The sequence below is a fragment of the Alligator mississippiensis genome, chromosome 2 (genome assembly GCF_030867095.1).
Source record: "Alligator mississippiensis isolate rAllMis1 chromosome 2, rAllMis1, whole genome shotgun sequence".
Classification (NCBI taxonomy): Eukaryota; Metazoa; Chordata; order Crocodylia; family Alligatoridae; genus Alligator; species Alligator mississippiensis.
The window spans coordinates 55487509-55512812 of NC_081825.1; the positions used below are offsets into that span (position 1 = coordinate 55487509).

Here is a 25304-nt window from a genome sequence, read left to right on the forward strand (position 1 = left end):
CCCCCTCCATGCTTGTCCCTGTCACACAGCTGTCTGTTCCCTCTGCCAGTTAGCCCCCTCCCCCTCCCATACTTGTTGCTCTGCTGTCTGTCCTCCCTGCCAATTTTCTCCAGTATCCTGCACATTCTCCCTGCCCCCCACACCCTTCGCCCCCCCAATGGCTATACCTATCCCCCTGTTGCCTGTCCTCGATCCCAGTTCCCCCTGCCTTTTGCCCCCCATACCTGTTCCTGAACCACTGTCATCTGTCCCCCTGCCACGTGTCTCCTCCCACCCATGCCCCTCATTCCTGTGCCTTCCCCCCTGCCACCTTCTCTCTACACCCTCTGGCTCCCCCTGCCACCTGCATCCCATGGGAGACAGCAGGAAACTCTGCAATAGAGAGGGATATATAAGCAACCCCCCAACACCAGATCCCCTGCCACTTACCTTCAGCATCAACTCAGGCATGGGGTCAGGGCCAGGCCTAGAGCTAGGACTAGGGCCACTGTCACTGACTGCCCCAAAACAAGAGCCAGAGCTGCCACAGAAGGTAAACGTTCAAATATGGAAAGCATTATTATAAAAAGACTGATGACTAATTGTTTTCTGTGTCCCCATCAGATGGGACAAGAAGAAATAAGCTTACATTATAACAAGGGAGGTCCCTTTTAGCCCTAATTTTTTATGACCCTATATTCATAAAGGTAAGTTATAATGACAAAAAAGAAGACAAGAAGGAGTATGAGGAAAGAGAAGAGAAGAGCAGAAAGGAGAGACAAACACCAACAACAAAAATGAGAATAGAAAACCTTAAGGAAAACCTATGTCAGGAAAGAGTACACACACACACACACACACACACACACACACACACACACACAGGGGCAGACAACCAGTTGATGTAAATCAGAAAAGCCTCATTGGACGCCCACACATGAAAGCATGTATGCTTGCAGCAGCTCAAATAGAAGCAGTACAAATTTGAGCTGGGGCTTTTTGCCTCAGCGCACATGCTCAGACATGCACTTTGTTGTGGAGCAAATTGTGCCACTTGGGGCAAAATAACCCTGCCTGGCTCCTCCCAGATCTGCAGCCAGGGGGAGCTAGAGCCCAGGGACAGCACCTGTGCTGTCCCTAGCAGTATAAAAAGCCGCCCTGGCAAGTAGCTCAGGGCTACTAGCTCTCAGGAGCTTCTGGGGCCCAGCCAGTTGGTACCTGGGGACACTACCCCTTGTGCCAGCTGAACTGCTGAAACAGCCCTGAGAGTTCCCTGCACCCTCTACACACTGCAGCAGTCTGGCAGTGGGGGCTGCTGCCTGGCTGTGACCTGCTGCGTACCTGCCAGACCCAGATGGGGACTGCACAGCCAGTAGAGACATCTTCCCTTCTGGGCCAGCTGCCAGTGGACTGTGGTTGCAGGGTTGGCCTCTGTGTGGCACTACTGTCACATATGCCCCCTCCCTGGCAATCTGGGCAGCTATCGCCTAGATGTTCTGGGTGTGGTGGCCTGCTTTGAACAGTCAAAGCATGTCCTCCAGGCCCCATTTGGCTAGGAGGTCAGCCACAGCCAGCTGGGTCCAAGGTGCCAGCTCTGAGCAGGCAGGGTCCTGCCACTGGCCTTCCTAGCAGGAATTCTGGTGTTCCCTATTGGAAAACTGAAAAATCCCTAATAAAAAAAAATTCCAAAGTCACTCTGTAAAATACCCCCGAATCCATGATCCTCCACAAGTAAAACAAAAGACCACTATAAAGAGAGAGAGAGAGTGAGACTGAGACAGCGATCAGTTGGGCAATGTTTTATTGATATATCTACAGTATTAAAGCATATCTCTTATGATAATAATAAAGTGAACTCTAAATATATGTTTCAAGAATTCATGAATATATATTTTCCTGCCCTCCCACAGGGGTGATGGCCCCCACACAGGGGTTATGGACCCCTAACAGGGGATTAAGCCTCCACACAAGGAATTTGGCCCCCGTTAGCCCTAAGACTTAGTGAAACCTGGTGGGATTCGTCCCACGACTGGGCAGTACATATTGAGGATTATAGATTGTACAGAAAGGACAGGGTGGGGAAAAAATGGGGAGAGGTTGTGCTCTATGTCAATGAGCAATATATGTCAACCCTCATCAAGACGTAATCCAAGGATCAGGAAGTAGAAGGATTGTGGGTTAGGCTACATGGGGGGCAAGGAGAAAGGGATTTGGTGGTAGGGGTCTGCTACAGACCCCCACATCAAGGGGAAGAAATAGATGCGGGGCTCCTGAGGCAGCTCTCAGAGACCATAAAAGTGAAAGAGGCAGTAGTCATGGGGGACCTAAACTACCCAGACATCTGCTGGGAGACACAGACGGCAAAGTCCCACCGCTCACGCAGGTTTCTAACCTGTGTACAGGACCTCCACCTGACACAGGAGGTGCATGGTCCCACTAGGGGGAATGCCATACTGGATCTGGTATTGGCAACGGGAGATGACATGATAGGGGACCTCCAGATCGGTAGCCATTTGGGAGACAGTGATCACCTTATAATAGAATTCAACATAAGACGGCGAGTGGGTAAGGTAACTAGTAGGGTGAAAGTGCTAGACTTTAGGAAAGCTGATCTCAATGCACTCAGGCGATTAGTCAAGGAAGCACTGCAGAGTAGGAGTTTTGAAGGGATGGGAGCCCAAGAAGGGTGGCTGTGCCTAAAGGAAACGATCCTTCGGGCACAAAGCAAGATGATCCCCGAGCGAGGCAAAAGAGGGAAAGGGGCCAGGAGGCTTCCATGGCTGACCAGAGAAATCCAGGGCAGCCTAAGGGCCAAAAGGGGAGCACATAAAAAGTGGAAACAGGGTGAGATCACTAAAGATGAATATACCTCCTCTGCTCGTGCTTGTAGGGAGGCAGTTAGGCGGGCCAAAGCTACCATGGAGCTGAGGATGGCAACCCAAGTAAAAAACAACAAGAAATTGTTTTTTAGATATATTGGGAGTAAAAGGAAGGCCCAGGGAGGAATAGGACCACTGCTAAATGGGCAGAAACAATTGGTGACAGACAGGGGGGACAAGGCTGAACTCCTCAACGAGTTCTTTGCCTCAGTGTTTCTAAGTGAGGGGCATGACAAGTCTCTCACTGGGGTTGTAGAGAGGCAGCAGCAAGGCGCCAGACTTCCATACATAGATCCTGAGGTGGTGCAGAGTCACTTGGAAGAACTGGATGCCTTTAAGTCGGCAGGCCCGGATGGGCTCCATCCGAGGGTGCTGAAGGCACTGGCCGACATCATTGCAGAGCCACTGGCGGGAATATTCGAACGCTCGTGGCGCACGGGCCAAGTCCCGGAGGACTGGAAAAGGGCTAACGTGGTCCCCATTTTCAAAAAGGGGAGGAAGGAGGACCCGGGCAACTATAGGCCGGTCAGTCTCACCTCCATCCTTGGTAAAGTCTTTGAAAAAATCATCAAGGCTCACATTTGTGAGAGCCTGGCAGGGCAAATTATGCTGAGGGGAAACCAGCATGGGTTTGTGGCGGGCAGATCGTGCCTGACCAACCTAGTCTCTTTCTATGACCAGGTTACGAAACGCCTGGACACAGGAGGAGGGGTGGATGTCATATACTTAGACTTCAGGAAGGCCTTCGATACGGTATCCCACCCCATACTGGTGAACAAGTTAAGAGGCTGTGATGTGGATGACTACACAGTCCGGTGGGTGGCGAATTGGCTAGAGGGTTGCACCCAAAGAGTCGTGGTGGATGGGTCGGTCTCGACCTGGAAGGGTGTGGGCAGTGGGGTCCCGCAGGGTTCGGTCCTTGGACCGATACTCTTTAATGTCTTCATCGGCGACTTGGACGAGGGAGTGAAATGTACTCTGTCTAAGTTTGCAGATGACACAAAGCTATGGGGAGAAGTAGACACACCGGAGGGCAGGGAACAGCTGCAAGCAGACCTGGACAGGTTGGACAAATGGGCAGAAAACAACAGAATGCAGTTCAACAAGGAGAAATGCAAAGTGCTGTACCTAGGGAGGAAAAATGTCCAGCATACCTACAGCCTAGGGAATGACCTGCTGGGTGGCACAGAAGTGGAAAGGGATCTTGGAGTCCTAGCGGACTCTAAGATGAACATGAGTCGGCAGTGTGACGAAGCCATCAGAAAAGCCAATGGCACTTTATCGTGCATCAGCAGATGCATGACGAATAGGTCCAAGGAGGTGATTCTTCCCCTCTATCGGGCGCTTGTCAGACCGCAGTTGGAGTACTGCGTGCAATTCTGGGTGCTGCAATTCAAGAGGGATGCGGATAACCTGGAGAGGGTCCAGAGAAGGGCCACTCGTATGGTTAAGAGCCTGAAGACCAAGCCCTACAAAGAGAGACTAGAGAACCTGGACCTTTTCAGCCTCCGCAAGAGAAGGTTGAGAAGCGACCTTGTGGCTGCCTATAAATTCATCACGGGGGCACAGAAGGATGTTGGTGAGGTTTTATTCACCAAGGCGCCCCCGGGGGTTACAAGAAATAATGGCCACAAGCTAGCAGAGAGCAGATTTATACTGGACATTAGGAGGAACTTCTTCACAGTTCGAGTGGCCAGGGTCTGGAACGGGCTCCCAAGGGAGGTGTTGCTCTCCCCTACCCTGGGAGTCTTCAAGAGGAGGTTAGATAACCATCTAGCTGGGGTCATCTAGACCCAGTACTCTTTCCTGCCTATGCAGGGGGTCGGACTCAATGATCTATTGAGGTCCCTTCTGACCCTAACTTCTATGAGTCTATGAAACAGGGGGTTCAGCCCCCCAACGGGGTTTGGTCCCCACACAAGGGGATTGGCCCCCCCAACAGGGGATTCAGCCCCCAAACAAGGGCTACAGCCCCCCAACAGGGGATTTGGCCCCCAAACTAGGGCCACGGCCCCCCCCTGCAGGGGCCAATTGGCCCCTGAAGGGGCTACCACCCCCCCTGCAAGGCTTACATGCCCCACCCAAGCCCCCGAATTGATGCCCCACCTGGTCCCATCCCCTACCAGCTGCTGAAGCCTCCCCGATAGCTGCCCCACCCAGCCTCACCCCCCACTTTGCACCCCCAGGGCCCCATGGCTGCCTCCCCAACCCCAGGCACCGCCATTAAAAAAAAAATCTCAACCCCCCCCTCCCAAAAAAACATGGAAAAAAAAGCCTCTGCTTACCTTTGAAGCAGGGGAGGGGGAGCTGCAGGGCCCCCTGGCAGAACACTGGGGGGGCAGGAGGGCCTGGACTGGGGCCACTGGGGCTGTCCCTTTGCCCGGCAGCGGGGGGGGGGGAGGGCTGTCAACCAGACGGTAGCTGCAATTGCCAGTAAGTGCCGTTTTTTTGTTTTGTTTTTTAAACTATGGGGTTTAAGTGCAGGGATTGGCGGGGTGGGGCCAGGCAGGGCAGGGTTTGGGGCAGAGCATAAAAGTGATCAAAAGCCTTGGGGGTGCTGGTGGGAGCAGGGGCCAAGCAGGGCAGGGGTTGGGGGCCTTTGGGGGCCTTCTGGAGTAGGGGCCAGGCAGGGCCAGGGTCGGAGGACGTGGGAGGTCTGGTGGGGGTGGGGTCAGGTACTGCAGGGGTTGGGGGGCTGGGGGGAGTGGGCGGGGCTGGTGGGGGTCCCCACCGTGGTCCCCTCCCCCCTCCTCCAGCCCCCCCGACCCCTTACTCACTGGCACTGGAGCCCTGGTGCTGAACATGGCCTGGCCAGCTGGGTGTTTCAGCACCAGGGGGAGGGGCCAACAACAGAGATGCTCTGGCAGCCAGAGCATCTCAGTGGAGGACACAGCCTCCAGTTGCCTCAGGGCACAGTCCGGGTCCGTGCGCTGATCTGCTTTTTTAAACTTTGATTTTTTTAGACCCCTGGATTTGGCTGTTAATTTGGGCAATATAGGTGCTGCTGACTACATTTCCCTTCCCCCTTCCATTGTGAAAAAAGATAACACATCTCAAAGTCATGAGCATGGTTTTTAACCACAGAACAATTGAAAGGCCATACTTGCACCACCACACATAGGAAAGTGAAATACACAGGGTTTTTTTTAGTGCTCTGATAAAGAAAAAAGATCTTTTTTCAAACATCTGAATCCCTCAGATGCAACTACCAACTTGCAAGGCTCACATACAAGGAGGTTACTTCTCATTAACAAATAGGAAAGTGACTGTATTTTTCAGCTGATAAAAGTGGATCATTATGGATGGATGGATGGTTCTGTCCTTTAAAAGGAATAAAATATTTTACAACCATTTTCACACACCCACATCTATATGTAAACAAGTCTGTCAAATGTGACCAAAGATGCAACTTTAAAAAAATGTGTCTGATAACTAAAAACAATATATAGGTATCCTACTGCTAACTGTGTCTTTTCAGTACTACACTCCAGCAGATATACAACAAGGGTTTGAATATATGGAACCTTACTATTTATTAGGTTTCCAACATTGTAAGAAATATGTAATTTAGTGATTATTCCACTTCAGAAAGCTTTTATAACATCCAATATTCTTGAAAAAAAATACTGCTTTGTTCAAAATTCCCCTTAAAATGCCTTTTTAAAATATATTTTTCATATATTTTTGCAATTGCACAGGTCTGAAAATAAGCAGAAAAGATTTATCCTCTTTATTATTTATGGCATTTGTCTATATATTCAAATAATGGGTAAGGATATGTTCCATATGAATATTTCATGCTGTTTACACTTTGAGTATTATAAAATATTTGTTACATTGAGGTATCCTATTCTCTCCTTGTAGTCCAAAAAATCACTGAAGGGAAACAGTAAGCCCTATTTATAAGAGCTCAGATAACTTTTCTCTGTTCATGAAAACTAATGTGGCCCTACAGCCATCACTGAAAGTACTAGGGGGATATGATAAGTGAAGTAAAGTGCTCTTGATGAATTTAACCCCTGAACCTACCTAACCATTTCATGAAAAAATATTAGTAAAATAGAATAAACACAATTCTCACAACTGCAATTTTTGCCATTTTCTCAAAATCTAAGCTACCTGAACCTTTTTGGAGTAACCTACAGGAGTAATAAGCTTTTATTCTATGCTCATTTGGAAAGAAGACTCCTGTAAGCCATCTTTCCAAAACAGCTGTGAATGAGCCTTCTCAGAAAGAATTAAACTGATTTAAAAAAAAATTTAATTGATTTTAAAAATGAACATCCTTACCCAGCAGGGAAAAAATGAATAGAGGACTTGGACAAAAGACAGTTTTAAAGAGCTGGATTTGTAACTATATATCTTTACTTAATTAGACTGCCAATTTAATTGTTTCTTTTGGAACAAGAAATCTAACTGCCTCATTTAAACAATGAAGAAAATAAGCAAAAGCTATTTTTCATTAAAAGGTGCATATATTAAACACACAAAAAAAGAAATAAATATTTCTGATTTTCATATTAGTCCCTTAGCTAAAATATTCTCCAGGACATTTTTGCTTTGCTGTTAATGTGTTTTAAATAATTCTGGATGAACAGATTGTTGTATTTTTTGTATCTTAAGAAACAAAGCACATGCCTAATGAAAACATGCAATTAAATAGTGTTTTCAGTATTATCATCATGAGTTCTAGTTTTTTTTTTGTCTCCAGCTACACATTCAATAAATGGGATAACTTGCATCTCACCAGTACTGTATATTTTATACTGTTTTATATATTACAACTATTGAACCATTTGACACAACACTGCACAAATGGTAAGTTCACAAAAACAAATATATTCAAGTCTGGAATCTCTGGTATACCTCTAATATTACTTCAATATTTGCTGGTTGGCTACTAACTGATTTAGTGTTACTTCAAAAGAGATATTTAGATAGCTATTTTGATTTTGACTGATCTCAGAAGATATTTAATACTAAAAAAAGCTATTACACTAGCAAGTATAAACTAATCAGGATCTTCTTCATACAGGATATGAAGGAAGAGAGGCATCTAATTATTTCTGTTTTTAAAATACGTGGAATGCACTGAGATCTAGGCTGCTGGCAATAGATTAGATGACAGATGGACAAAATATGGTCCACGGGCCTGCATGCTATTCTATCTGACCTGTGGGGCCCCTTTAGAAAATTAATATTTATCTGCCCCTAGCTGCCTGTTAAAGATGACAGGAGCCAGAGGCAGTAGGACCCAGGGAAAGCCACAGCAGGAGCCTGCAACAGCAAGGCCCATCAGGCCCTGCCCTCCCAACCCCAAGCCAGAAGCTTCTGGCCTGGGACTGTGGGGCTTTGTGCCTCCCTGTGCCAGAGTGGGAAATTCAGGTAAGCGTGGAAAAAGGCAGGGGAGGACCGCAGGTGACTGTGCTAGTCCTTGGGGCCTTGACTCCTGCTGAGTCCCATGGTCTGGCCATGCAGGCAGGAGCCACATGATATTGGAGCAGGCAGTGGGGGGGCAGGGAAGTGGGGAAAGCAGTGATGGGGGAAGTGGACACAAATGGGTGCAATGGAGCGTGGGGCCCACACTGATATCCTGGGGCCAGCATCAGCAGAGCCAAGAGTGGGGTGGCAGGAGCATGGGCTGGCAGGCATCTACAGAGATGGGCTGCAGCAGCAGGGAGAGAGGAGAACTGGCTCAGCTTCATAGAGCTGCTGCCAGCCAGGACCCTGGGCTCCTGCCACCCGGCTCTGGGCCCTGCTGGCATGAGCCCTGAGCTCCTGTCTGGCTGTTGCTGACTCCCATGCACCCACTCACTCCCAGTCCCCTCACTCCAGGCCCATGGTACAGGCAGGGACCAGAGCACGCAGCCCTGACCCCATGCGCCCCATGCTATGTCTGTGCTGTGCCAGTCTGCAGTGAGGCTCCTTCACCATCGCCTGTGAGCAGTGACAATGTGGAACAGCCACTGGGCAGCTTACAGACATCAGTGAAGGAGCTGCTCTGCAGACTAGTGCAGAGTGGGCTCCAGGCAGCCATAGAAAAAACTGCCCAGCAGTGACAAGGGGGCAGGGCCACTTTCCACTGCACCAAACAGCAGTTTCTGCCTGGCTGTTGCTGCTGCTGCTCAGCCCCAATGGGCAAGCCCAGAGTGTGCATGGGGTGCCCAGGCTCATGGCTGCACATGCTGGTCCCCACCTCTACCACTGCATACCCAGGGCTGGCAGGACATGCCACAGCAGGGTGGTGCAGAGTAGATGTGGGGCAGTTTGGGACTACATGCTGTTGGCAGTGGCGGGGAGGCTCCATAGGGTGCTCAGGCTCTGGGCTGTTGCAGGGTGGGGACAGGTGCTGACCAGCTCGGGGTGGGGGGGGTGTGCAGGGGGCTCCCATGCACATCCCATATACCCTCAAACCCTTCCCACAAGTCCCACAACCACACACCCCTCCACATGTAATCACACACCCCACAAATACTATACACACACATCCCCACAAACCCCCATATGCACCCACCCACAGCTCCCCATAAACCCCACATCCACCCATACCCCCAACACTCCTGCATACCCCACATGCTATACAAGCATAAGACTACTTTTTGAGCTATTGTGCAAACACTTCTACATATACAGCACAAACACACACACACACACACACACACACACCCACCAGAATAAAAATATATTTTTTTAATTATGTACTAAAAAATAAACACCCATAATATATGTTAATTTAATTTGGGGGGTTTTTAGTTCTAAGATGGCAAACCCTCTTCCCCAAAGGAATACTTCCAGGAGCAAGGGGAGGGACTTCTGGTGGCAAAGGTCAGAGGTTAGGGGCAGGACTTCTGGTCCCACAATGTCAACCAGAGCACTTGTCAAGGGGTGGGGTTACCCATGCAGCCCTCAACAGCTTGCCAAAACTCTGTAAGCAGCTCTCCACCTGAAATAATTGTCCCTGGATTAGATGAAGAGGGGGAACATTCACCCTTACTTTAAACTGTCCCCATCTTAGATAAGTAATATTCCTTCACAACTCACTGTCCTTACCTAGTCTGCTAAACCCTTTCCCTTCTTCCCCAACAGAAACCTGTTTTAGTTTGGCCACTGGACAGTTATTACAGGAGAAAATACAGCTGTGGTCTCTCTGACTCACAGGCATTATTAATATTCCCCATCCACCTGGGACTATTTGTGTTCAAGGCATTTGGAGAGAAGAGGTTCCAAGACTCTATTTCCCCTAAAGCTATCACTTTACTTGCTGAGTCTGGAATATCTTAAGAAGCATGGGTCTGCCAATATGACTTAAGGCTATTTCAGTTCTGCCCCATTTCCAACCTTGCCCCATACAAACACAGTTCAGCCGAGCCAAAGATCTGGACTCCCAACAGTAAAGTCCACAGTTGCTACCTATACACTTACACTTAATATGAGATCTCAATCATTTCTCTTTGATTTGTCCATGAAAGGGGCCTTTTGCTACGAAGCCTTGCATTTAAAAAAGAGGAGGTGGCGGGAGAATGTTAACCATCACTGGGGTAGCTGGTGGTTAGGCCATGCCGTACTACAACATTTTCTTTTAATGACATTATTTCAGATGGAGCTCTGCAGCATTTTCCTGCATAGACAATCTTGCTACAGAAGCTGATGAGTATTAAATAAAATATGACTATTTCAGTTTTTGTTTCATTGCACAAGGCATCCAATGTCTTTATGTTTTATATATTGGAACACAAATATTATTTTAAAAGTTAAATATTTTTCCTTCCCCTAAGCTGCATGGGCCTTCACACCTGAGAAATTCCTAGTTTGAATGCCAGTAGATTAATCTTACTGAAGAGGAAACAACAACACAACCTGAAATGAGGCCATAAAATATGCTCCTCGTGAATACTAAGAATTAAAACAAATGTTAGATATAATGTTTTCTTTGCAAGCATTCTCAGACAATACCAGTTCAATTGAATCTCCATAACCTCAGTCCATTGACAACAATTCCACTCTCCTCATTTCCTGTCAGGATTTGTTAGCACAGACCTTGTGCCCAAATAGTATCAGCAGCAGGACTTCACAATGTTACTAGCCCTGCACAGGTGCAACCTAATGCAACCGTGGAGCCTTGGGCTGCCTTTTTTGCAGTCAATATGGGAAATACATTGATCTGCTTTTTGACTTAAAGATGTAAACTCTACTCCACTAGGTATTAGAAGTGTCTAAATTCATATTCATTCATCCATATTCATGTCCATAATAGAGAATGAATCCAAACTTCCAAGGGTGAAAGGTAAGCATGCTAACTTTCGGAGAATGTAAGGCTTCCAGTTGCTCTCTGGCCCCTGAAACATTCATTTTTATTATACATATTGTTAATATTTTATTCACATATTGTTAAAACCATTTCATTACAATGACACTTTATTTTTAAGGCCATGCCATACTACACTTTATTTTAAAAAACTGCTTATTTAAACTTACTGATGGTTTGTGCTTTGACTTCTCTTTCTCTCTGCTCCCTTTTTTGTTGTTTGTAAAATAATGCAAGGTACCATACTCCATCAAAGCAGCAAACACAAAAATGAAGCAAACTGAAACAAAGAGGTCCATTGCTGTCACATATGAAACCTTGGGGAGTGACTTCCTAGCAATTGTACTTAGCGTAGTCATAGTTAATACTGTGGTAATGCCTGTTCAAAAAGAAAGAGAAGCTATGTTTCAACAAGTGATCATATAGATAGATTTAATTTGCTGAGGATTTAAACTTCTTCTCTTAAATACCAGAATGAATCAGTATTCACCATAATATGTCTCAGTCTTATAATCTGGTCTGAGCAAACTGACCCTTCCACTCACACAAAGCCCATTTATTTCTGTACGTGTTCACATGAACACACAGACTTATGCCAGCATAAAAGTTCTTCCTCATATATTTAATTGTTGGGTTGGTGGCCTGTAGATTCAGCTAAAACTAATTCACTCTGATGTCAGCCAGTATCAACTAACTCTACATTTCCATTAAAATATCCCCTGTTTTCTATACACATTACAGAGATAAATGCAGAGACCTGTACATATTTCCTACTTTATACACGATAATACATTTATAACACTGACTTATTATTTGGACCTACACAGATATTCAGAAGTAAATATTTAGGGAAAAGTTTCATTACTTAATGAATTTTTAAACCAAGATGTTTTCAAAAACACAGCAAAGAGTAACTGACTGATATTTACATGCTTATAATATACAGGAAGTCATTCTCAATGATCTACTGGATCTCATACTCTAAAAAATTATTAAATATTTTAGACACCATGTTCTAATTAATAGAGAAGGCATTCAGTCTAGGATTCACTGCATAGCCTTTGATGTACAAGCTAATCACTCAGAAGAGCTGACTTGTAGCTACAAATTTAGGCTATGTAACAAATCATGCTTCAGTAATAGAGTACAACTTCTTATTATGCTTGTTTCTTTATAAGGATTAATTCTGGGCTTCAAATACTATGTTTATAGCACTCCAAATTCAGATCTGAACATCTCTGGACATTAAATTCTTTTAGACTTTAAGGGTTTCTATTATTTATATATGTTATTTTATGGCATAAAGGATGTTGTGACAACATAGGGCTGAATTGTGGCTTTTAAGCCACAGCCCTGAGTAAGGTTGATGTGTATTCACCCTTTTCATATGGAGCACTAGCGAGACTAGGGCAGGTTTTGGAAAAGGTACCTGGTTGGATTTTTTAACACATGCATATTCAATTATGTGCAATATCTTACTAAGCACCTATCTGCATCTTTATGTGCCCAACTACCTTTAAGAATTGGAACAATGGGGCTTTGGAGAGGCACAGACTCCACAAGTGTTCTTTCATACAGATGGGAAGTAGAACAGGTGAGAAGTCAACTCCATCCATTAACAAATGGCCCTTCTCAGTACACCAGCCCCTCTGTATAAGCTAACAGGGAAAGAGAGAGCATCCTCACCACCCTCTTTTACAAAGTCCTGTTCCACTGAGGACAAGAGAGTCATAATGAATATCTCCTATGTTTTTGTTGCAAGAGGACAGGGATTGTTTTTGTGCATAGCTGTCCTATGGCTTTACAAGTTGAAAAGGGGCAAGGAAAAAGACATCTGACAATGTAGAAACCTCTTCTGCCATATTTACAGCTGCATTCTAGTCTGTATCCACATGAGGTGGAAAAAATAAATAGAGGTAATTTAGAAAGTCTAAGTATCAAGAGGCATTTCAAATGATTTATTAGGCATATAGGCTAGTTTTATATAACTTTTTTGTCAAAATTGTATAACACTTAAGAGAACAAATTAATTACTTTCATTAATAAAAAACATTCAAATAATCTCAATGTGTTTTTCTTTGGTATAGTAAATGCTGTCAATTTATTTGTGCCCTCCCCCTTTCAGCTTGTGAATTACGGTACCTATAATAATGTATATAAAATATGCAAGTGCTATGCTACTGACTTAAAGTGTCAACTTCTATAAGCCAGTTCCTTGGAAGAGAGTAAAAATAACTTCAACATGTTGTCAGAAGCAAACTTGGTTTATTTGGTACTGCCATAATTAAACATTAGTGTTTTGGCTACTACTATTCTTAAACAGATATAATTAAATGATCTGACTGGCTATCTTTGAAAAGTTCTGCTATCTTTGAAAACAGAACATCTATTCACTTTTAGAAGGTAAAAGAAGGTATTCACTTTTAGACTCATAAGACTTGTCTACACCACCTTAGGGCACAATCTGGAGCACTGGCATGAAGCAAGCTCTGTTCATTCACTCCCACTTCACATGGGCCAAATGAGAGAACTGAGGCAATGCTGATTAACACTCCTGAGCTGGCATGCAGTGGTGTGTGAAAGAATGGATAAGATTTACTTACTAGAGCTGCTCCTGGGATGAAACAGAGGCAATACAGACATGCCCATAGGCTCCTATCTACTCCCTGGCATGGAAAGGAGCATAAAGTTATGGCTGTCATAGAGCTGCAGCTTAATTCTGCTCTTACACTCATGTTACATGGGCTTAATTTTCTCAATAACAAAAATTGGGGTGATTTTCCAAAGGAGAATGAGGACAGAAATTACTATAATGTGAATGGGTCTTTCCTTTCTGTACCTATAGTATACTGAGAAAAGAAAATGATACCATAATACCAAAAAATGAATCAGAGAACAAATTACCCAGTAGCCTTCATTCAAGACAGACTCAGAGAGACATCATGTGAAAACTTGGATTGACTCTTCCTTCATTAATTTGTCCCTGTGTTCCAAGACACTCATTAGAGCCTAAATATAGTCATGTTGTCATTCCTGCAATATTCCCTCTATAAAATACCAAGGGAAAGCTCTTTTATTTGCTTAACTTCAGATGTGCAGAGTTTGGATTAGGATGGTCTCAGGACTTCCCAGTTCCTCCTGTGTTGCCACAAGCCCCAAGGTACAATGGAACAGGATTAACCAACAAACAGGTTTTTAACCAGTGATGTTTATCAATTAATTTCTTTTTCTTTTAAGATTTCTGTACATGAGGAATATAAGAACCTATCAGACTGGAAATAAATACATACCCAATGATGTCCTTGCAGGCACTGCATCTTTATTAATCCAAAATGACACCCAAGAAAGAACTACTGTGAGTATGCAAGGAATGTATGTCTGAATAGTAAAATATCCCATACGTCGGCTCAAATCGAAGAAGATTCTCATGATAATATATTCTCCTACAAGGGAAAATAAAAGCCCATTGTAATCCTAATTAGATATTGCAAGTTGTTTTCAGTTGCATCTTTATTTGATGTTGTTGTTTTAAACTGATACCTTACCAGACAGAGTATGAGAAATTTCAGTTGTATTTCTTAGCCCTACAAATGCAAACTGGTACAGTCTCCAGTATTTGGGATCTGCCACTTCAACAGAGGTTTTTTTCCATTTGTATTCAATTTCATTTCTGGGATACCCATCTAGAACAAAATAGAGCAATTCAGGCATTCAGTTACAGTATGCAGCAAAAAAGTCTCGTTACTTGTGATATCTGCAGTATATGTATAAACTGAATAATTGGGTCAGACAAGAATTGCTACATAAGACTTAAAGATTCCTCATATAGGTTAACTTCAAAATGTCTGTTGACAATTTTAAGCATGACTAAATGTATTACCAGCGAAAACTATACAGATACAGAACTTTGAAGGCAAACATACGACTTAAGGAAAAACTGTAATACCTATTCTTGAACTTAAACCAAACCAAACCAAACCAAACCACCTTTTATTTGGAATGATTTGTCAGAGATTTGAATGTTAACACAATATAATACATTGGCACAATTCAAAAGGAATGATTTAATTTCAAAGTGGTAGACACTTTATTTCTTAATTTGTCTAACAAGATATATACTTTTCCTTTCCATTCTTAGACAGAGCATTTATGGCCAGATTCACTCTGTGATCCTTCAGCTTTAGGGTGGTGTAATCCTTTTAATTTCAATGGAGTTCCTCCCATTTTATACTGGGACGAATGCAGTGCTGAAATTCACACAGTTGCACAAAGACAACTCAATTTTTAAAAGGCTGGTTTGAAAATGTGCTTAGTTAGAGGTATGCAAGAATCAAAAGTGGCAATACTAATTTAAGAAGATTCACTAGTGTTTGATTTCACTCCCTATTAAGTTGTACATTTGGGAATAAATTGCTTAGATGTTTTCTCTCTTGTTTTAAAGGCAGAGAGACTAGCTGTGACAAGTAAATATTTAAATCATAAATGTACAGGCTATGAGCAGAATAATATTGTTTTATAATGTTAAATATACTACATGCAGTCAGTTAAAAGTTGATACATCTTGTAGAAATATAAATTCAAATTCACACATATGCACCTGTGTGAATATATATATACACATCTATTCTGTCACCCATTTTGTCCTCTGATCTAGAGCCTCTTAATCTATGGACAGACTCGTATTAACTTCAATGAAGTATGCAGCAGGCTTCTAATCAATATGATTACCTCTAACCTTTTAAAGTTGCAGCAAAACAGATTGCATGTAGCATCATTCATGTGTCTTTCATTTAATTTCAATCAAAATAAGAGTAGGCAAACTATAAACAATTTATTTTTTAAATTCTGTATAAAAAATTAAACTGCAATAGTTTTCTATTTTGCAGTCTACTTATCAATGTGCCTGTATTTAAATCAAATGGAAGAAAGTAACAAAATATTTTACCACCTACAGCTTGAAAACTCCAGTGGGCAGGAATGTTCATCCATAGGAAAGTTATGAAGCTGAAGATAACATTCAGCATTAATTGTCAACCTAATTAGAAAAAAAAGTTTTATGAGTCAGGTTAATTTTGTCTCAAGCATCCTAACACTTAGGGGCAGATACTAAAGAGTTAATGTTGGCCAAATAATGTATGTTAGAAATAAACATTTATGTGCTGGTATACAAAAGCATTCAATATACTTTCCCTCCCCAAAAAAGGCAACTATTATCAAATACTGTTGGAAGACTTGTGTATCCAGTTATCTTAATATGTATGATGCTACCTGCAAGTATTTCAAGCATACTGTATTGACTTTTGAGTCCTTTCATGTCTTCTCTGGTAAAAGCAGATTAAAACAGAATGAGGAGACATAGGCGACTGGCACCTCCTGAGTCGGGGGGGGGCACTTGCCCCCCCCAGCAGCCAGTGAGTGACTGGGGGGTCCCCCACAGCCAATTGCGCTGACTGCGGGGGCGCCCTACAGCCGCTCATGCTGAAGTGCACTTCTGAGTGTGCTGCTGGCACTTCTGGGTCAGTGCGATTGGCCGTGGGAGGGACCGCGGAGATTGCCTCTCCTGGTGCCCTCACTCCCAGGCCAGCATTCTTAGGGGGACACCAGCGCTATCGCCTGTCCCCTGCTGCCCATCACCTAAGCAAGCAGGGAACACTGGTTGTCAGGGGGTGTACCAGCGCTCTCAGGGGGTGCATGTGTACACCCATGCAAATCCCTATGCATTGCCACTGTGAAGAGATATTACCACAGCAAGCAAGGGGAGGGAAGTATTACCAAGGAGCATGGCTTAGCCCAGCCAAGAAGTTCTCTCACTCTACATTAGCAGAGGTGGAGGAGGAACTTCTCTTCCTTCACTGCATTCCCAGGTATTAGCTCCTGAAAACTTGAGGCCACTTACCTTTTCTGTGGCAGCTATTTACAGTCAGCAGCTTTGTTAATGAGGGTGTGCAAGAATTTAAATTTTTACTATTTGTGTACAAGAGACTGCCTGATACCTTGCTAATAAATGGCTTGCCTTACATTTTTTTGGAATCATTATGTTGAATGAGACACAACAATTCCAAATACCAATGCAACACAAAGCTTTTTATTAGCAAGTATTGCTTTAGCAAGGTATGCCTTGGAGGAAGTGGATACTCAGGGGTGAATTCAGCAGACCTGGCTCCCACAGACCAATAGTGGATGGGATGAGTGGCACAGGGTCAGTCTGAGGATCTGATCCAGCATGAGGTCAGTCCATGGGTGCAATTTGGTGCAACTGATCCCTGCATACCGGACCCATCCATGGAGCTAGATCTAGCTGATGCAGTCTAGCATGCAAGTCCAAATCATTTGGCCCATGTGACTCTCCAGAGGTCCAGAAATGTGGCAAGAGGGGACCTGCAATTAACATTATCACCACCCCCCTGCCACCAAATTTCTGAACCTATGCGGAGACCCACTCTCCAGATAACACAGTTTCACAAGCCTGAAGTTGAACACCAGTGCCTTATAATGAACTAGCAGTACTAATGTGAGTAGTAGGATTGGATTCTTAAAGAAAGAACAGATATGAGTAAAATTGTTAAAAACGTGTAAATGATTCAGCAGCCTAAGAATCATTTTCATGAGAGATTCAGGTCTTAATACTACTTAGGCTGCTGGATCACTTAGATCCTTTAGAAAATTTTATGCCACACTCATTGAGAACATTTTCAAAGACACACAGGAACTATCCACCTCAAACTAACTTCCAATAGAAACTAGTAAAGTGTTATGTGCACATTTAGAAATTTTCCCTTCTATTGGTAGCATGGTGAAAACAAGTAAAAAACCAGCTAAAACCAATGTCTGAGAGTAATGCAGTGCTTAAATATCCCCATGAAAGAGATTACTTTCCACATGGGAATGTGCAGAAGAGGTCTATGAAATAAGCAATTACTTTCTGTACACTCTTTTTTGGAACTTTTCTGGAGATCTGTTCTTAACAACTGAAAGAAGCAGACAGGCATTAGATGCCAAAGGGAAATGCTGTAGGGGAAAAATGCCCTGTATTTCAAATGGAAAATTTTGCATCCAAAAACTGTTGATGTTTTTGTTGTAATTAAATATAATAAAATGTATTTTCCCTGCCCTCTGTTCTGTGATTTTCTTTCTTTGGATAATTAACCTACAAAAGCTTACTTTAATGAAAGAGAATCCAAATTAAGCAAAGAATAAGAAACATGAGAGCAGGTAGAATAAGAAACATCAGCCTGTAAACAAAGTCAGTGTGAAGAATGGCTAATCCTACCTGTTAAGAGCCAATGGGAAAGGCCATTTGGGGGTGCTGGGAAGCCTAACAGCTTGAAACATTGTTATATTCTGTTTTTACTCCTTCAATCACTGTTGTATAAATTCTACTTTTCTCCATGTGCTTCCACCTTGGGCTAAACTCTTTTCTTCATAAATATGAGTTGTTTTGACAGTGCTGGGTATATAGTCAATATGTTCCTGTTTTACTACTGGTCCATTACACTTCTAATCCTATACGTTAGCACTACCCAACAGTCTAGGAGAGCTCATATGAGTGGTCTCCCCTAGTTCACGTAAAACAAAGTTGACAAGAAATGGCAACAGAAACCCTGAGACTTAATTGAACAGGGGGCTTTGATCCATTAACAGAGATGGGCAAAGTATTATGTTATCACTCAATAAACACCATTTTAAACATTAGCAATTGAGAAGAAAACTCTGTATTGTAAATTTAATTAAAAACAAACAAAATCAACTACTTAAAGAAAGTTCTATAAGCATGCTTTAAAGACTTCTTAAGAAAAGTACACTGAACTATGTTCTTTTTAATAATTTTAGCTCCTTATATTTCCAAAGTATTATTGCAGAAGATTTCCTACATTTGCAAATAAATATTAGTCCCAAAGCATGCCTAGCCAGCACATGGCAAAAACAGAGTGAGTTGTAAAATAAGATTTTTTTTTTTTTAAATCCAACAATTTTATCAAAAGTACCCAAGTTTTATATTTTTTCCCCCAACAAGCTGTATGGGATAATACTATGAACTTGGAAGGGATCCAAACTGTGAAAACTTACTGCTCAGTATGGTATTTATAGGCTTGGCAGGATTTGATTTTCATTGATAAACATCAATAAGCACCAATTTCACCTCATATTCACAGACCGATGGAAATTTTTTTTATAACAAGAAACCCTTACCCCATTACTGGGCAGTGAAGAAAGAGAGATGGAGGGATAGAGGGCAGAGAGGTTAAAGAGAAAAAAAATAGGTGGCTTAATGACTCATCAAGTAAGCAATTAACTACTGGTTTGCAGGTGCAGAAGTGGGCTGGAGGGAGATAACAGGCTACTTAAACAAACCCCCACCCAAACCTCAGAGCAGGGGAGGGGAAGGAGAGGGGAGGGAAGCGCATTTGACAATCCAGTCTGGTGGCAGCAGGGTCCTCCCTGGGTCCACTAATTTGGGGGGGGGGCTGGCCCTTGCCACCTCTCCCTGTGTTCCCAGACCTCTGGGCGTGCCCCTGCCCTCCTCTTCTGGACCCTGCCTGCCCAGCTCTTTTCTGATGAATGAACAGAATGATTCAAAGCAGGCATGATTTATTGATTTATAGATATTTACTTTTTATATTTTGACATGTGATTTTATAAAGCTTTTAACTGTACACTGTCATTACTAAATTGTCTTCCTACCACACCCTTGATTTTGTGCAATCCTGAAATTTAAATCAATAAAAATCAAAGTAAATGCTTAAAAATAAACATCAATTTTAGCCATTGAAATTATTTTAAAAAATTAAAATTGAATTCTGCCAAGCCTAAGTATTTATTACATTAAACTGTCTCATTGTTACCACTCAATTTAACCTTTCAGCCTCAATCCTGTAAACATTTATGCACATGCTTTATTTTAAACATGTCAGTGGTGCCACTGATTCTAATGGTGCTCCTTAAGGGAGTAAAGGTAAATCCATATAGAAGAATTTGCAGGATAGGGCCTTTGCTGGCATGTTAAAAGTTAAATGTTTAATCAAAGTACTTACGACTTCTAATGTTTTATCTAAATGCTTTGTTTCAGTGTACTTAATTTTGTGGAAAATAGCTACAAGACAAATGTAAGAGTTCAGTTTGATTCAGTAAGTCTGCCGTGTAGCATACAGTTGGATTGGTGACACTTCAAAAGTGGAACACAACTATCCTACTTACTTCATAAATAACATTAAATAGCCTTATTTAACTTTATTTACTTCCTGTACCTTAAAAAAAATATCTGCCACTTGTTCAGATTTAGTTTCTCTGCTTTTCTCATTTGGTAGTACATCACAGCAGTATGTATTTAATGTTCTGCTTCACTAAGCTGCAATGTTTTTCTTCTAAACCTTTGTTTCTAACTTTTGTAACTCAGAAACAAAAAGACCTGGAAATTATTGTGAACTATAAAACTATCCCTGCCTGGGCACAACATTTTACATTGTAGTGGTCTTTCACTTATGCCTGACACTTGTATTTTTAAAGAGGTAAAATTACTAGTTTAATAGATTGAAGAAAGTAATAGTGAAAATATTAGGAAAGAGCTATATTTTTTATATCCATGCACATACCTCAGAGTATATAATATTCGCCCATCATTCCAGATTCGAAGCAAACGGTTTGGAGTTGTGATCCAATGAGCATCAGATTTTCTTGAGTTCCGGAAGAATGTATCTGGAATCCATATTTTTCCAACCATATTGCTATTAAGCATAAGTACTTTCATTGAACTGTTAAATTTTAGACGACTGTCATACCAAGTTTGGGCAAAAATTATATCTATAGTGTATTCCTAAAAAGAAAGAAACAATCATATCTATAGAGATTGCCCAAGCCCATATTCCAAGTATTTTTCAGTAACAGCTTAATCAGCTCCTCCATTCGGCTACAGACTCCTGAGCAGGACACCACAGCCAAACAGTTGGCTTAACTCTGTGGAGGAAACTTGCAGTGATCACGAGCCTTACAACAGCGCCTGTACCACCCTTCTCTGCCTTGGACATAACTGGAGAAGATGAGGAACAGGAGATATGAATGGAACATCCCTGCATCTCTAAAAAACCCAACTGGATGAGAAAGCTCCTGAGGCCAGAGGCATCTAGACATGAGAAAGCAGTTTGAAGACTCACAACACAGACATATTTGATTTCTGACTTCACAACTGAGGCACACTGTTAGACGTGGCATCAATCTTCAATCTATAAATTGTGAATTTGCAGCTAATTGTTAATGCACCAAAAACTAAAGAATATGCTGTGAGTTTGTCTGAGAAATACAAATTAGCAATATATTCAGTGTGACTACTCACCTACCAGGAAAGCAATTCTCACCATTTCTGAAGCACTCAGATACAAAAAAATACAGGGATATGGGACTACCTTAATTCCCTGAGTGGCCTGCTCAATCTCATCCTCCTATGAAGGTGAAGAAAGCTGTGCAAGTAGAGAATTCCCTATCCATTTTCCCTCATCTGCATTCTTGCAGAGTTGAGGTGGTATAGGGGTAGGTTTAGGGGTGTGCGAAATGGGCCATATTCGATTTGGACTCAGATTCGTCCCGAATTGGGGACAGTGATTTGATTTGTTGATTCAGATCACTGTCCCGATTCAATTTGGCCGAATCCAAATCTGAAGATTACCCATTACCATGTACTTTCTGCCATTCTCCTCAGTGCTTCAAAATAAGAATGATAGCATTTGACACCCTCTTTGCAGTACTTTGAATAACTACATAAGGCACAGTGGGTTCAACGGGTTGCAAAAGATTACCTGAAGCTGAACAAAGAGATTGAACACAGTTTTCCTTTCCAAAACTGTGTTGCCATTGCAACACTTACAAAACTAAAAAGAAATCAGTTCATGAAGCCAGCAGTTGTGACTGAATATACAAAAAGGGCAAATCACAACCTTCTTCCCACAAAGTCATGTAGAAAGAAGGTCTTCTATCTGCGGCTCTTCTCCTTCCCTTGCCAGTTACACAGGATCCTTATTTTTCCTTAAGGTCACGGTGAGCCTTTTTATTGTTGAGAACAATACATACATCCTCAAGATACATTATTTTCTCATGGAACTCTTTTGGTTCCAGTGGAAACAGACTTTCCCGAAGTTCTTGGGTGAAGAACTGTGAAAGGGAGGCTTGAGCTTAGAAGGGGTCGAAAGAAAGGACACCACAAAATATTTGATCCATGGCACTGGCCTATAACCTGCACAAATACTAATGCATTCATGAATTCCACAAATAGAAACTCTTTGGCTTGTTAGAAAGTCCATATTCCCAAGAGACTGGCATTTAACTACAAGCAAAAGAATCCTGGACTCCTGAGATTTTCTGAGTATAGGAATCATCACACCAGAATAAGAGATCCAGTATCTTGTCTCCAACTGTGGCCAGCAGTAAGTGAGTAAAAGCCAGACTTTGTGTAGACAAGTGTTTAGCCAGTATAATAATAATTTGATTTACAAAATGTTCTTTCACCACAATGCTTCTCTCTCGATGATAATTTTATTTCTCTCATTTTGATACAAAATGTTGCACTTAACAATTCTATTACTTCTTTAATTGGTCTTTTATATAACTTCTTGTCTTTCAGTGCTACTGAGTTAATATACAAATTGGTTTACTGTTTTCCCTTTCAAATGGAACAAAATGATAAAATAGACATGCAGACTAAAAAGGAGTTTAATCTATTGACACATTAGTCACAGCTATAACAAAATTCATGCTCATTCATATTTAGCTTCAAATTATACCCCAGATTCAATGACCATGAAGCATGTTAGCACATATTTGGCAATTGATTAGAATTACTGACCTTTTTAGAAACCTGCTTTTCCACTGTTTGTACAAAGAGCCTGCCTATTTTCAGCATATTTTATTTTTTCTCCATTTCTTTTCAGTTACTAAATACTGTAAAAATGCAAAATGGGGAAAATATGGAAAATAATGATGAACAACAACAAAAGGGAGCCAAACTCCAGGCTCTTTGCACTCAGAGGAGTAATCTGAACAAAAGTCAGTAAATTATAAGGGGAGCTTGTTTCAGTAAATACAAGGCCAGTCACTACATGCTACTTGATCAGAATTCCCAGTATTCATTGCATTTCCATGTGGTAAGTGAAGAAGAACACATACAGTCAGCATTCAAATTCAATCCATTCAGCATTCAAATTCAATCCAACATGATTTTTTGTCAAAAGCTATAACGAAAGGAAGCAGGCCTTGCTTTGTGAAGTTAATACTGAACATAAATGTAGTCCTACAAAGGTCACTGAAGAGACTGTAAACCAACAATTGCCTATAGAACAAAATGGATTCAGAGGTAAGAACAGCCATCATGATGGAAATCAAGTTTCCTTTTAGCATGCTGAGAGGGAACAATGACACCAGTGGGCAAGTAAAATCAAACAAACAAAAACTAATTGTATCTAAATGATTCTCTTGTAGCCAAAGAATTGATCCATGTGGGTACTGATTATCAGGGATCCAGGTTTTCCGTTTCCCACGGAAAAATGGAGAAAACCATAGATTCCCTGTTTTTAATCGGAGAAAATGCAGATTTCTCTTTTTAGCAGAGAAATCCACAGATTCTCCACTTTTGCAAAGAGCTCTTGCAGGCTGGCACAGTTCCAGCTGATTGCAAAAAGGGCAGGAAACCCCCAGCCCTGGCTGGAGGGGGAAAGGGGGGGAGAGGGGGGGAGAGGGGGCAGGGTGGGCCTGAGCCTCTGAGGCAGCCAAGGCTGGGCTTAGGCTCACACTTGTCCTTCATCTCTGGAGCACTGAGGTAAGTGGGGCTTGGGGCAGGGCTGGGGGAAGATGGTTGGGGGCTGAGGGAATGGCAGGTGCTTCCGGCCTGAGGCAGCACACCGTAGCTGGGAGCAGGGCCGGGGGTAAGAGCAGGGGTGCCCCCCTGCAGGGGCCTTTCTGGGAAGGGATGCAGGGAGCAGTGTGGTGGTGCCCACCATGTGCGGGCCGCATACATGCTGCCCGGCTGCCTGCCCAGGGGAGGGGGAGAGGGAGGCTGGCATGCAACTGGAGCACAGCTCCATGGCCAGCTCTACAGCCACAGTGAGGAATGGGGGTGGGGGGGGGGCTTGGGCTCGCACGTGGCACTGCCACTTACCTGAAGGCCTGTGATGGCTGGTGCATACAAAAACTCCTGCTGCCGCTGCGGAGCCATGCCTGGAGTTGTGCGGCCAGTGGCAGCAGCGCAGCACAGCATGGCGGTGGCCAGGTGGTACGTAGCCATTCCCATCCCCACCACCACCCCATGCCGCACCACTGCCACCAGCCGCACAGCTCCAGGCATGGCTCCACAGCAGCAGCAGGAGGTTTTGTATGCAGCAGCAGTCACTGCTGGCACAGGCAGCCCCACAGGTAAGTGGCAGCGGCCGCCCATGCCAGTGGTGACTGCCGCTGTGTACAAAATATCCTGCTGCCACCGCGGAGCCATGCTCAGAGCTGTGCAGCCGGCAGCAGTGGCGCACCACGGGGTGCTAGTGGGGATGGCTGAGTGCTGCCCAGCCACCACCATGCTGCCGCTGCCACCTGGCAGCCAGCCACACAGCTCCGGGCATGGCTCCATGGTGGCAGTGGGAGGTTTTGTAGGCAGCGGCCGTCACTGCTGTCACGGGCCTCCAGATAAGTAGCAGTGCCGTGTACAAACCCAAGCCCCTGCCCCCCTCCATCCCTCGCTGTGGCTGCAGAGCTGGCCATGTATGCTCCAGCTGCATGCCTCCCTCTACCCTTCTGCTGCCCACACATGGTGGGCACCATCACATTGCACCCCACATCTCTTGCCCACAAAGCCCCGCTCAGAGGGGCACCCCTGCCCTCACCCCCTGGCCTTGCTTCCAGCTATGGTGTGCCACCTGGGGCTGACAGCACCCCCCACTCCCTCAGCCCCTAACCAGCTTCCCCAGCCCTGCCCCACAGCCCCCAAAGCCCACTTAACTCTAGTATCCAGGGGTGAAGGGCATGGCTTCGCGGTGGCAGCGCTTGCCCTCAAAGCCCCCCCCTACCCTGCATGCAGCCACCACCACCCCACACCACCGCGGAGCTGTGCAGCCAGTTTCACCTCCCAGCTGGATGGCACATATGTGACCCGCACACAGTGGTTGCCATAG

General features: G+C 43.6%; 1 protein-coding gene across 10 annotated transcripts in view; it reads right to left on the reverse strand.

The window, feature by feature from the left end:
* The window catches only part of GABRG1 (gamma-aminobutyric acid type A receptor subunit gamma1), a 113573-nt gene that overhangs the window by 7485 nt on the left and 80784 nt on the right, over positions 1 to 25304 (reverse strand). For all 10 annotated transcript variants that reach the window (XM_019481162.2, XM_059721689.1, XM_059721692.1 and 7 more), the window contains 5 exons: positions 20754 to 20974; positions 16116 to 16198; positions 14709 to 14846; positions 14454 to 14606; positions 11334 to 11542 (listed from right to left, as the gene is read on the reverse strand). In XM_019481162.2, coding sequence (XP_019336707.1) covers positions 11334 to 11542; positions 14454 to 14606; positions 14709 to 14846; positions 16116 to 16198; positions 20754 to 20974 — 804 coding nt within the window. The remainder of the gene's footprint in view (positions 1 to 11333; positions 11543 to 14453; positions 14607 to 14708; positions 14847 to 16115; positions 16199 to 20753; positions 20975 to 25304) is intronic.